Source organism: Schistocerca serialis, chromosome 2, assembly GCF_023864345.2.
Source record: "Schistocerca serialis cubense isolate TAMUIC-IGC-003099 chromosome 2, iqSchSeri2.2, whole genome shotgun sequence".
Lineage (NCBI taxonomy): Eukaryota > Metazoa > Arthropoda > Insecta > Orthoptera > Acrididae > Schistocerca > Schistocerca serialis.
Window position 1 is genome coordinate 226274043 of NC_064639.1, and position 14840 is coordinate 226288882.

Sequence of the window (14840 nt, forward strand, 5' to 3'; positions counted from 1 at the left end):
CACTCCCAATCCTGCCACCAACTAGCTACAAAGAAGTACCCCCTTCGTCACCACCCCAGACTGGAACAACAGAACCACATCCTTCGTCCGGGTTTTGATTATCTATCATCATCCCTGTAATGAGAAACATCTAAACTACAATCCTTCCCACCCTCCTAAAGTGGTGTTCCATCCTACATTGCAACATCATATCACTAATGCGATTGCAACAATAACAGAGGAAATGTTACAAAGAACTTTGCAAGAAATTGAATATAAACCCGATATTCTTCATGCTAAAAATGGTTCACAAGTAGAGATGTATTAATGATAAATAAATAAATTCTTTGAGGAGTTCTACAATGCGGTGCATTTTTCATTGTTGTATCTACTGTGTCAAAGACAACTACATTAGTCACCAGGCTATTATGATGGAATTTAACTGCCAACCAGTGAAAATTCAAAAATCCTAAAATGTACCTTATAAGCACTTTCTTTCAGAAATATTGGGGAGGAACAGTCAAATATTGCAAGTAGATCATGACTTAGCCAGAAGTAATCCTTAGCTTTACATGAAGAGCATGCATAACACTTTATACATTCACAAAAGAACATGTTCAAGCCAAACATTTTAAGGGTAGTTGTTTTCTACAGCAAGCTGCTTTCTTTACCAGCCATAGTTCACCACTACTTTTTTATAGTACAACAGTGAAAAATTCGAAGTTAGCTAAACATTTTCTTCCGTTATCACCACACACACACACACACACACACACACACACACACACACACACACACATCATACTATAAATAGATTTTACCTGATCCCATCCCCAGAACTGCATATTGGTAACACCCATGGTCCTCTGATATTCTTCCAGTGGTGGCTCTACAAGAATCACATCAAATTTGCTGTTCAGTTCCTTCATATCAAATGTCTGGAGATCTGTCTTCAGATACATTGGCGGAGATGCTGTCTTTGCTATCAAATCGTCCTGTAGATCAAATAAATTTATCAGATTTCAGATAATCATAATGATAAAACATACATCCTCAACTATCTTGCGAGAGATGTCAGAAATATACAGCAAAAATTGTACATCTCTAAGAAGCATGATTTTATAGTACAAGGCAATTCAAAATGAATGGGACAAAAAGGAAGTATTCCTGTGGCCACAGTAATGACTTTATTTCAGAAATACACATATAGACTAACAGATTAACTCCCACAGTATAGGTTGGCAACAAAGAAACAAACAACAGACAGCCGTAACTGTTGTGCAACGCTGGTGCTAGGATTCAAAATGGTCACATCCATGACTGAAAAGGTGTGTTGTGTTGCGGAACATCCAACATCATCAATAATATGTGATCTGAAGCTTTCCCGGCATTAGGGTTGCCAACTTTCTGTGGAGGAAATAAGGATCGAGGAGAAAGCCTACATTTAAACAATTCAAATAGTGTCTTCTACAAAGAAATATATTTCAAATGTGCATACATGTTTTATTTTACATTATTGCTTGTATTTATTTACAGACTTCACTTCTTCTTGCAAAGGTTCATTTGATTTTACATATGCAAAGATTTCTCTACAGTCAAAATTAAAATTAACTGCTACTTGCACTTCTGCTTTTATAAGCTCGGTGGTACATTTGTGGCGCACCTCCGTCCATTTGTGGTTCATTAGGGAAAAAATTCTTTCTACCTCAGCATTTGAAACAGGAAAGCTTAATACAAACCCAGCTAGTTTCAGCAAATTGGGAACCTGAACATTTTTCGCTATCAAGGTACAGAAAACGTTAACCCACCTTCTGTTTGCAGTGCCTTCCATAGATATGCTTTGCTCCAAATATTCTTTACATCACAAAATTTCTTATACAAACAATCTTCATCTACATCATCTATCTGAAAAGACTCCATTATTCCTCCAAGATGCTTAAATTTTAGCTCAGAACTTAGACAAAGAGGTGTACAAGACTCATTTGATATTGGTAGTTGACATTAAAAGCTGAAATTCTTGACCACATATGTTTTCAATGACACATAAAATTCCATAAGATTATCTGCAATGCATTTTCTGGTTATGGAACAAGTTAACTTATTTAAAACTTTATAGTGCCACTTCCAAAATATCTGTCACTCATTCTTTGCTCAGTTTTACTGATCAAAGTCTTGACTGCCTCAAAAGTTTCCATTATAATAACATCAGAGCATCCTGGAAACTTATAACAATCTAAAAATAACTGCACCAAAATGGGGTACAATCATCAATACTTTTCATATAACTATTTCTAATGATTCTGTCAACTGCTTGTGTTAAAGAAAGCCACCTAATACATACATGTCAGAGAATTTCACTACATTCTACATCTACAAATTCAATAAAGGAGTTTCAAACTTCCCTTCACTTTGCAGAAATGGAGATGTGACCATATAATTTCAGGACCAAATTTTCAAGATCAACATCTAGAATATCACAGGCACGTTTCATCGCATTGTGCAAAATATGATTCGAACAGTTTGCCTTGAACATTTGTTTGTTATCGTCATTTAACAGTTCAAATACTGAACCATGCTTTCCAAAATTAATGTTGGCATTATCAGCACAAAAAGCACTACAGTTGTTTATATCACGATTGTGGAATTCCAATGAATGTTTTAACAAATTGTGAATAGACATTGCTGTTACACTTCTCTCTTCTGTAAAACCCAGAAGTTTATTTTGAATTCCAATTTCAGGATCAAAATATCTCAAAACAATCGGAAACATCTTCCTATTTTTAATTTTTTTGAAGCATCAATTGCTATAGAGAAAAATTTACTCGACTTCTTGGGATCGTTTAAAACTGTAACCATTTCTGAAACACTTTCTGGAGCCAAAACTTCTTTCACTGTTGGTTAAGTTTTGGTGCATCCACAATACATTTTCTTTAACAATAGGATGACTGAATGCATCCTTTGTGATTTGCAGTCCAAGCTATTATAACAAATTATGTTTCACTGTGTGATACACATATGTCAGTTCTGCTGCTGCAACAGTTCTGTGTAATCCATTTGTGGTTGAGATGCCCCTAGCAGGAAAGAAGCTGGAAATCTTGGAAGACTCCTTTATGTCTTTCTCGTTGTTTGTATGGCCTAATGATATTAAAGATATTTATTACTACATTAAATTCATATTTACATAATTTTAAATTGCACCAAACAAAGTAATACAAAACTGGCATAGTTTACCTGTAGTTTTTGCATGCTGAGAACAGCCAGTATTGCCTCCATGAACATGAATGGTAAACACATATTTTTAGTTCTCTTCCTTGTGGGTGATTTCATGCTATCTTCTTCACAACTCATCTTAAATCAAGAAATCACAAACTCCAAATCTGACCACAACAATATCAGGTCCTCTACTAATGTGTTTTGAGCTTCCACAAAAGCAGCTAAGTGCACAACTGAAGTGACCAGTTAAATACTTTGTGCCTTGGTGGCATTGAAATTGATATCACTATTAGCACTGACGAGTTAAATAGCTTTCAAAAAGTGTGTATTGGTTATCAAAATAAATGCAATATTAGAAGCAGATATAAGTGGCAAAGTTGATGACAACACTGACGACAATGCAGACAACACCAGCTAATAGTGTGCTGCACAGTTGCCAATGAACATCGGTAAATTGCTATGACATGAAGTCCCCTAACAACTACGGAGAGCCACCAATCAGAAACTAAGGAGTCCATGTGCCAAGTTACAGTTCCCCATAAGTGTATGGCCAGACGAGCGTTTATTTTATGCGCAGCACCGCCAGTGCTGGTCACACTGGTGCCTCTCTCTCGAAGGGTGAATCCCCTCGGCCGTGCCCACATGAGCATTTCTTTCACACATATTTGTACGGCAAGTAAAAAAAAAAGATCATTATTTGTTTTAGTACTGCTTCGGTGCTTGCTGCGGCAACTTTTACTGCACACAGTTAGTATTACCTGTGAGTGTGTCAGGCGAAATATAGTTTTGAACTACTATTACAAAAGATAGATAAATATTGAATAAATTCGAAATAATATGGGACATGGGAACTGACAAAAAAAGTAGGCAGAATATGGGATTTCCTGGGAAATACGGGATAGTTGGCAACCGTGCCCAGCGTGTATGCCGTTTGAAGGGTTCTTGGGTGTCCAGTCGGATATAATCGTCAGCTGCACACAATATTTTGGCAAATAACCATTCCGCCACCATCAGGTGGTGCTGATACAATGCAATGCATCAGCACCACCTGATGATTGTGGCACAGTTATTCGCCAAAATATCATGGCATTCGATGATTGTGTCCGGCTGGACACCCGAGAATCCTTCAAACATCATCAATAATTATTGTTCAGACATTTTCAGACCAAATTTGGTAAAGTGACACCACAACATCACCCAATTCCACAGGAATTACAGCAGCTACGGCACCAAATAGTCACTGTGGTCAACTTCATTCAATGGGCTGCAGTGGAACAGTTATGGCAGAAAATGCGGAAGCAGAAAGATGCCTGCCATGTCACACAGGGAGTCCACATCAGATTTCCACAGCAATAGCGGAAGTTAACCTTTCTGTCTATATGTGTATTTCTGAAATGAAGTCATTACTGTAGATAAAGGACTAGTTTCTTTTTGTCTCATTCATGTTGAATCACCCTGTACACAGAGCAACATAGTTTCTACACTCAACGATTTAACTCGGCAGACAACTTCCCCTTGTACAAAATATGTGTTAATTGAGTTGTCAATAAATGTACTTCACTGATATCCTAAGAAGAATATATCAGAATTTACAATTAGAACCATTTAATTATAGAAACTTGTTTGTTTACCTGAAGACTGGTTTATGTTATATGTTAGGAAAGTGCTGCAGTAATCGTTTCGATAGGTGTATGTACAGTAACAATGTTGTAAACATGCCAAAGTGAGCCTAGTGCATCAAAAACCCAATGAAGACTGGGCTGTAGAGTGAAAGATAAAATTAACACAAAGTAACAGATCATTACATAACTTCAGTAAAAAAGAATCAGAATGTAACATGAGAGAGAGGGCAGAAATGAAGTGGGACAATCTACAAACTGGTTTATCAGCGAGATGATAAGTCTGCCTATAATTTACATGCACACATGGAAATAATTAGACACAGCTCCTTATTTGAAATCCTTGAATATAACTGAAAATAGAAACCAGTCCATGATATACTCATTCAAAATTGATGTAGTCTCACTTATTTCAAATTTCTTACACACGGACAGCAACAACAAGTAAAATATGGCACTCTTCAAACCTGTAGTTCATTGTTCTGCGATATGAGAAGATACAAAAGAAAGGAAATATGGCAGGCAATATGAAAGAAACAATGAATTATTTGCATCTCTGATTTAAAGTTCTGAAAATTAATAATGTGCTAAAAAAATAAAAGAGAAAAGAGTTAACTAACTAATCATAGAGCAGATTCACAAAGAAGATGTGTGACTCCAGCAAAAGAAATATAAGAGCAGTGGGAAAATGAAGTGACATTACAACTCCATAAGGAAAGTTACAATTCTAATGGAATAAGATAAAAATATATAGCAACAGCAGTTATACAGAGATGTCCTCATATTTAAAATGTTTTTTCTTTTCATACACTACTTCACTGTTAGATAACTTTGGTGAATTTTTCTTTTTCTCTGACCTATTATATCTCGAAATAAAAGTTTTTTAAAGAATATTCGTTACACACTTTTGACAATATGGATCAAGTGAGACTGGAGTCTGTGCAACATAAGAACTGGCTCATTCTTTTTTTGCAAGTGTTATCATCCTCTGTTCATACTCTACCAGTCCATATCTTTATAATGAGTCCATCAGGTGGCACTATCTCAATATAATTACTCGATCTGGCACATCTGGGTAAACCACATGGCATATCTAATAGCAGAGCATTTTGTGTGGCCCAGTATAAACAAAGATTGTAAAATATGGGCATGGACATGGGAATGTTTGGCCTGCCAAAGGAATAAAGTGGGACACCACACCCATCCCTCTTTGAAGACACTTCTAGGTAGTTGTGGAAGATTTGCATATGTACATGTAGATTTGGTGGGGCTGCTACCACCATCAGAAACAGTCTGCTACTTGTTTACAATTGTTGATCAATTTACGCATTGGGCAGAGACAATGGCAAAGACCTTTTTGAGCACCCAGGTAGCATGTTTTGATTGCCCAATACATAAAGCAAATTATTGAGAGGTAGACAATTTGAGTCAATTCTATTCCAACAGTTACTGAAGCAGTATGGGATGAAGTACCATAAAATGACCAGCTACCACCCACAAAACATGGAATGGTGGAAAAATGGCAAAGGAATTCAATGCCTCAGTTATAATGTGACATGAGGACAAATGGACACACACCCTACTATTGGTTTTACTGGACATACATACTGCTTACAGGTCTGATGGTGGCATGTCTAATGTGGAAAGGGTATACAGCAAGAATATTTGCATCCAGCCAATTTCATTGAAGGTGTGATGTCCACCACAACAGGGACTGACACAATGGCAATGTTTATTGCTCAGTTACAACAGGTGTCTCAACTGGACACATTTCCTGAAACCAGACATAGAACCCGACCAACTTTTGTCCACATGGATTTAGAACATGTACCCATGTTCAGCCATGCTGCCTCTATAGCCATTCACAATTATAAAAGTGTTGCCAGTGGAAGATTTTGTGCACAAACTGACCTCTCAGTTATGTCCCACAAATGTTTGATGAGGTTCACATCATTCACTCAAACTGTCCAGAATGTTTTCCAAATCAGTCATGAACAACTAGGGCCTGGTGACTGCACGCATAGGCAGCCATAAAAATTAAATCTCCTTTTGGGAACATGAAGTCCATGAATGGCTGCAAATGGCCTCCAAGTAGCCGAACATAATCATTTCCAATCAATGATTGGTTCAGTTGGACCAGAGGATCCAGTTCATTCCATGCAAAAACAGCCCACACCGTTAAGGAGCCATCAACAGTCACACAGTGCCTTGTTGACAACTTGGGTCCATGGCTTTGTCGGGTCTGCACCACATTTAAACCTTAGCATCAGCTCTTACCAACTGAAATCAGGACTCATCTGACCAGGCTATGGTCTTCCAGTCATCCAGGGTCCAACCGATATGGTCACGAGCCCAGGAGAGGCGCCGCAAGCAGTGTCGTGCTGCTAGCAAAGGCACTCACTTCAGTAGTCTGCTGCCATAGACCATTAATGCCAAAAGTCGCCACACTGTTGTAACAGATATGTTCATCATACGTGCCACATTGATTTCTGCAGTTATTTCACACAGTGTCGCTTGTCTTTTAGCACTAACAACTCTATGCAAATGCCCTCAGTCATTGAGTGAAGGCCACTGGCAACTGCACTGTCTGTGGTGAGAGGTGATGTCTGAAATTTGATTTTCTCAACACATTCTTGACACTGTGGATCTCTGAATATTGAATTTCCTTATGATTTCCAAAAAGGAATGCCCCATGCATCTAGCTCCAACTACCATTCCACATTCAAAGTCTGTTAATTCATGTAGTGCAGCCAAAATCATGCAGGAAACATTTTCGTATGAATAACAAATGACAGCTCTGCCACTGCTCTGCCCTTTTGTATCTTGTGTATGCAAAACTACCACCATTTGTATATGTGCATGCTATCCCATGACTTTTGTCAACTCATTGCATGCTATTATGGAAAACCCATATGAGAGTGAAGTTAAAATACATCCTATCTGATGATTTTCAAGCCCCCCCAAGCGATAACACAAGCACCAATTGCTCCAGAAGAACTAACGCCAAGCCTACTTCCACTGATCCTCAACAAACAACTATACAAGAGCAAACACTAGAAAGGGAACTTGAGCAGGACACCAAGTGTGCTTTAAGTATCCATATCATCCCCGGCACTCCATACTTTAGGTAGTGAGACTGTGTGGTGGATACAGTTAATTGGTGTGGCAGCACTGAAAGTAGAGAGGTGCCAATGCAGCAAAGTGCATTTGTGTTTCTGACAGCACTGATTGTTTACTCTTAATTTTCATTTTTTTCTAAATGTAAATTCTTTTATTTGGATTCTTGTTTTTTCATCATAGTGATGAACACTAATAATTAATAAAGTAATTTAGCATACTGCAAGGATTTTTTTATGTGTATTGTCTGCAGCATTTAAATAGTAGCTTAGCTTCAAAGTTATTAAAAATATATCATTTCTATCAGTAGATTCCCCCCATGAACCATGGACCTTGCCGTTGGTGGGGAGGCTTGCGTGCCTCAGCGATACAGATAGCCGTACCGTAGGTGCAACCACAACGGAGGGGTATCTGTTGAGAGGCCAGACAAACGTGTGGTTCCTGAAGAGGGGCAGCAGCCTTTTCAGTAGTTGCAAGGGCAACAGTCTGGATGATTGACTGACCTGGCCTTGTAACAATAACCAAAACGGCCTTGCTGTGCTGGTACTGCGAACGGCTGAAAGCAAGGGGAAACTACAGCCGTAATTTTTCCCGAGGGCATGCAGCTTTACTGTATGATTACATGATGATGGCGTCCTCTTGGGTAAAATATTCCGGAGGTAAAATAGTCCCCCATTCGGATCTCCGGGCGGGGACTACTCAAGAGGATGTCGTTATCAGGAGAAAGAAAACTGGCGTTCTACGGATCGGAGCGTGGAATGTCAGATCCCTTAATCGGGCAGGTAGGTTAGAAAATTTAAAAAGGGAAATGGGTAGGTTGAAGTTAGATATAGTGGGAATTAGTGAAGTTCGGTGGCAGGAGGAACAAGACTTCTGGTCAGGTGACTACAGGGTTATAAACACAAAATCAAATAGGGGTAATGCAGGAGTAGGTTTAATAATGAATAGGAAAATAGGAATGCGGGTAAGCTACTACAAACAGCATAGTGAACGCATTATTGTGGCCAAGATAGATACGAAGCCCACACCTACTACAGTAGTACAAGTTTATATGCCAACTAGCTCTGCAGATGACGAAGAAATTGAAGAAATGTATGATGAAATAAAAGAAATTATTCAGATTGTGAAGGGAGACGAAAATTTAATAGTCATGGGTGACTGGAATTCGAGTGTAGGAAAAGGGAGAGAAGGAAACATAGTAGGTGAATATGGATTGGGGGACAGAAATGAAAGAGGAAGCCGCCTGGTAGAATTTTGCACAGAGCACAACATAATCATAGCTAACACTTGGTTTAAGAACCATGAAAGAAGGTTGTACACATGGAAGAACCCTGGAGATACTAAAAGGTATCAGATAGATTATATAATGGTAAGACAGAGATTTAGGAACCAGGTTTTAAATTGTAAGACATTTCCAGGGGCAGATGTGGACTCTGACCACAATCTATTGGTTATGACCTGTAGATTAAAACTGAAGAAACTGCAAAAAGGTGGGAATTTAAGGAGATGGGACCTGGATAAACTAAAAGAACCAGAGGTTGTACAGAGATTCAGGGAGAGCATAAGGGAGCAATTGACAGGAATGGGGGAAATAAATACAGTAGAAGAAGAATGGGTAGCTTTGAGGGATGAAGTAGTGAAGGCAGCAGAGGATCAAGTAGGTAAAAAGACGAGGGCTAGTAGAAATCCTTGGGTAACAGAAGAAATATTGAATTTAATTGATGAAAGGAGAAAATATAAAAATGCAGTAAGTGAAACAGGCAAAAAGGAATACAAACGTCTCAAAAATGAGATCGACAGGAAGTGCAAAATGGCTAAGCAGGGATGGCTAGAGGACAAATGTAAGGATGTAGAGGCCTATCTCACTAGGGGTAAGATAGATACCGCCTACAGGAAAATTAAAGAGACCTTAGGAGATAAGAGAACGACTTGTATGAATATCAAGAGCTCAGATGGAAACCCAGTTCTAAGCAAAGAAGGGAAAGCAGAAAGGTGGAAGGAGTATATAGAGGGTCTATACAAGGGCGATGTACTTGAGGACAATATTATGGAAATGGAAGAGGATGTAGATGAAGATGAAATGGGAGATACGATACTGCGTGAAGAGTTTGACAGAGCACTGAAAGACCTGAGTCGAAACAAGGCCCCCGGAGTAGACAATATTCCATTGGAACTACTGACGGCCGTGGGAGAGCCAGTCCTGACAAAACTCTACCATCTGGTGAGCAAGATGTATGAAACAGGCGAAATACCCTCAGACTTCAAGAAGAATATAATAATTCCAATCCCAAAGAAAGCAGGTGTTGGCAGATGTGAAAATTATCGAACTATCAGCTTAATAAGTCACAGCTGCAAAATACTAACACGAATTCTTTACAGACGAATGGAAAAACTAGTAGAAGCCAACCTCGGGGAAGATCAGTTTGGATTCCGTAGAAACACTGGAACACGTGAGGCAATACTGACCTTACGACTTATCTTAGAAGAAAGATTAAGGAAAGGCAAACCTACGTTTCTAGCATTTGTAGACTTAGAGAAAGCTTTTGACAATGTTGACTGGAATACTCTCTTTCAAATTCTAAAGGTGGCAGGGGTAAAATACAGGGAGCGAAAGGCTATTTACGATTTGTACAGAAACCAGATGGCAGTTATAAGAGTCGAGGGACATGAAAGGGAAGCAGTGGTTGGGAAGGGTGTAAGACAGGGTTGTAGCCTCTCCCCGATGTTGTTCAATCTGTATATTGAGCAAGCAGTAAAGGAAACAAAAGAAAAATTCGGAGTAGGTATTAAAATTCATGGAGAAGAAATAAAAACTTTGAGGTTCGCCGATGACATTGTAATTCTGTCAGAGACAGCAAAGGACTTGGAAAAGCAGTTGAATGGAATGGACAGTGTCTTGAAAGGAGGATATAAGATGAACATCAACAAAAGCAAAACAAGGATAATGGAATGTAGTCTAATTAAGTCGGGTGATGCTGAGGGAATTAGATTAGGAAATGAGGCACTTAAAGTAGTAAAGGAGTTTTGCTATTTGGGGAACAAAATAACTGATGATGCTCGAAGTAGAGAGGATATAAAATGTAGGTTGGCAATGGCAAGGAAAGCATTTCTGAAGAAGAGAAATTTGTTAACATCCAGTATTGATTTAAGTGTCAGGAAGTCATTTCTGAAAGTATTCGTATGGAGTGTAGCCATGTATGAAAGTGAAACATGGACGATAAATAGTTTGGACAAGAAGAAAATAGAAGCTTTCGAAATGTGGTGCTACAGAAGAATGCTGAAGATTAGATGGGTAGATCACATAACTAATGAGGAAGTATTGAATAGGATTGGGGAGAAGAGGAGTTTGTGGCACAACTTGACCAGAAGAAGGGATCGGTTGGTAGGACATGTTCTGAGGCATCAAGGGATCACCAATTTAGTGTTGGAGGGCAGCGTGGAGGGTAAAAATCGTAGGGGGAGACCAAGAGATGAATACACTAAGCAGATTCAGAAGGAAGTAGGTTGCAGTAGGTACTGGGAGATGAAAAAGCTTGCACAGGATAGAGTAGCACGGAGAGCTGCATCAAACCAGTCTCAGGACTGAAGACCACAACAACAACATCAGTAGATTAGTTCAAACATTTTACATTTCCTAAAGCAGGAGTGGTAAATTACATCAAGCAGGCTTTTGGACTATTGTCAAATTGTGGAATGTACATGTTTCTACAATTTCGTAATCTAATCTAGATTAGAAGTCTCACTAGCAGTCATCAACGGTATCAAGGTTGTTCTAATGCACTTCCCTAAATGTTTTTATTTAAATGAACAAATGTTTTTTTTTACAATTGTTTTCTATTACTGCACAACATTCTAATGAAGATAAACTAAATAAGAAATAAAAAATGTGACTAATGCTTTGATGTAGTGGAAGTTGTCTTCAAAGTCTGTCACACAATGACAAATGATAGTTTCAATAAAGCATAAAGCAATAGAAAAGAGAACAGAGTATTTATAGACTGTGAATTTATCAAGAAATGCATCTCTGATATGAATTTTTTCCACACTGGAAAGCATTTTTCTGGAAATTGTCGGACAATGTATAATTCCCAATAGTTGTTTGTCATTCCAGGTTTACCAGGGGAACAGTATTCTTAAGCGTCAGTCATTTGTTCATTATTAGTTTGCATCAACACATTTTATCAATCTGATCAAGTATGCCTGGTATGAAACAAAATAGAATAATGGCCAAGATGAATTCTTACTCCATACCAGTTCTGTCTGAATAAAACAGTAAGTACAGCGAAGTGCCTGAATGCATTAATTTTTTTTGTCTGGTGCCTGATGCAAGGAAACAGTTTGTTTTTAATATGACAAATGTACACAACAAATGTTCTGTGGTTAAGGTCAGGAAGAGTTGCTAGGTACCTGTGGGAAGAGACAGTTCTGTTTTTGTGGGAAAAAAAAACACTTTCTCCAATTTTTTCTAATCTCCTCCCGTGTTTGGATCTTGCTTTTCTTGTTCACATCATGGACCATTTAAATAAGCTATATTAGACTCTGCAAGGTAGAAACATTCTTATCCTTGAATTATATTACACTGTAGAAGCACTTATCAGGAAATTTGATCTCTTTTCGAAACAAATCAAGGAAAGAAAATCTCAGCTTTCTATTCCCAAAATCAATAACACTTGCTGCCTATGAAGTAGCAAAGTGCACAAAAAGTTGACTAATTTACAAACTGATTTTTTATAAAAATTTCAGAGAATTTGAAAGTGAGTTCAAAGTGTTATCATGTCCATTTGCCACAAACACGGGATGAGTGCCAGACACTCTACAACTTGACTTAATCAATTTACAGGGCAATAATGTCTTGAAGGACTCTTAATTAAAAAAAACACTATTTGCTTCTCCAAACTGCTGCGTATGGACACAGTTTCAAACAGATTTTCTTGATTATAGAACAGAGGAAGTATGACCTGTGTATGAGATGCAAGCACATAGCTGCTAGTGGAACCAGATTTTTACAAGCTAGTGAGCAAACTCCGAACTCCACCATACATACTAAATCCAGTAGGTGAACATCATTATTTATAATATAATCTGCTTTCAGCTTTGTTTATTCTGCTTTCACTTAATGTGGCATTTTGGTACAGTACCAACATGTGCATATGAAGTGAGATGTGGTGGGAGAGGGGGGGGGGGGCAGGAGGAGGAGGAGAGAAGAGTAAGCTACCAGCCCCTTTTCCAAATAATCAGCTACCTTTCCACAGAAATTGAACTACTGATCTTTTCCGAGCATATTTAATAACAAACATGTTGTCAACCTCAGCTGCTTTCTGTTTCCCAACCCCCATGGTTCCCCTAGATCCAGCTGCTAGCATGGAAGCCATCTGGCATCTGCTGCCCCTCTGTAGCACAGGTTCTGGGTATGGCTTGGCTACAAATCCACCTCAAAGCTACGAATTCTGAAACGGTCCCATAAAAAGAAAAGTTTGCCAACCCTTTCCCAGAAAGTATCAGATGGTCAAGAATTACACTTACTTTCAACTTGATGAGCTCTCTCAGCTTGGGATATTCTTCAAACCTATCAGCCAGTCCTACATCTCTGATGAAGTTCTGTGGCCTCTGACCTGTGTCCACAAAATGCTGGCAGTAATCATTATGTGGATTAGATGACTGAGTACCCTGAAATCAAATGTTTGTGTGATACATTAAAGACATCAGAGGTAAACTTATTACAGTTAATAATGAAGAAACAATACAATAAACCATGAATCATACTGGTCATAGAAGTATTTCTATAACCTAAAAATATTATATACTCTTCTTGTTTCAGTGTCATACAAAAGAGAAAATAGTATCAGCAATGTTTGAGGCTTGGCGGATACAGTTGCAGATCTATAAATTAATTCAACACAGTAATTATAACTAAAGTTCCAGTTTCAGTATGCTGTAAAAATGAACCACTGCTCAGAATGACATCAAATTTGAACATAATGTTATTAAGGAAAGAGGAAAAGTTATGGATGGAAAAAAATTAACAAAACTTTACAACTAGATGGTGCTGTAAGTGCCAGAATATGTAAAAGGAAAGATGTGGGGTACATGGCTATTTCTCAGTTTGCGTCCAAGATGTTTGGCATGACTGTCTCAGTGCAGGTTTATGCACTACTGGTAAAGCTCTTTTACAAGACTGGTGGCTGTGCACCAGTAGCTCTGCAGAAATCCCAGACACTCAAGGGTATGAAAAAAGGCACTGGTCTGAAGCCTGACAAGGGTCTGGAGAAACTAATCATGAAATTCGAAAAGACAGAGTCTTTTGAAATGCAATACAGCAGAGGGAGGAAAACAACTGATCTGACATCAGCAGAAGAAGTGGCCACAGTGTGGCAGGAGGGGTTGAATGGTAGTGTGCAAACATGCAGTGCACGGGGAATTACCCGACCTTTGGACATGCCTGAGAGCGTGATGCATAAAATTCTACAAAACATCCTGCACTGCTATCCATACAAAGTTACCCATTTTTAGGAGTTGCTTCATGCTGATCTGCCAGTAAGACGAACACCTGCTCTTGAATTTCTTGCTTGCATGAAAGTGGACAGCGAATGGGATGTAACATCCTGTGGACAGACAAAGCCCCTTTCCATCTCCAAGGACTTGTCAATGCACTGAATTGCATAATATGGGCAACAGAAAATCTACTCACATGTCAACTAGTACCACTTCATTCTGCAAAGGTAACTGTGTGGTGTGGGTTGATGGCATCGTTAACTGTAAAGCCATATTTTTATGAGGACTTGGGTCCTGTGGTCTTGTTACTTGTACCGTCACTGGTAAACGCTATTAGTCTTTTGCACACAAACATCATTCCAACCCTACAACAGTATAGATGTGTGGGTAAGATCATTTTTATGCAAGAGGTGATCCTCT

The 14840-nt window shown here is 38.7% G+C and overlaps 1 protein-coding gene across 1 annotated transcript in view; it reads right to left on the minus strand.

Moving 5' to 3' along the window:
• Positions 1-14840, minus strand: part of LOC126456976 (N6-adenosine-methyltransferase non-catalytic subunit) — a 68309-nt gene that overhangs the window by 34743 nt on the left and 18726 nt on the right. The window contains exons 3-4 of the mRNA XM_050092920.1: positions 13452-13595; positions 801-974 (exon numbers count right to left, since the gene is read on the minus strand). Of these exons, the coding sequence (XP_049948877.1) occupies positions 801-974; positions 13452-13595 (318 nt within the window). The remainder of the gene's footprint in view (positions 1-800; positions 975-13451; positions 13596-14840) is intronic.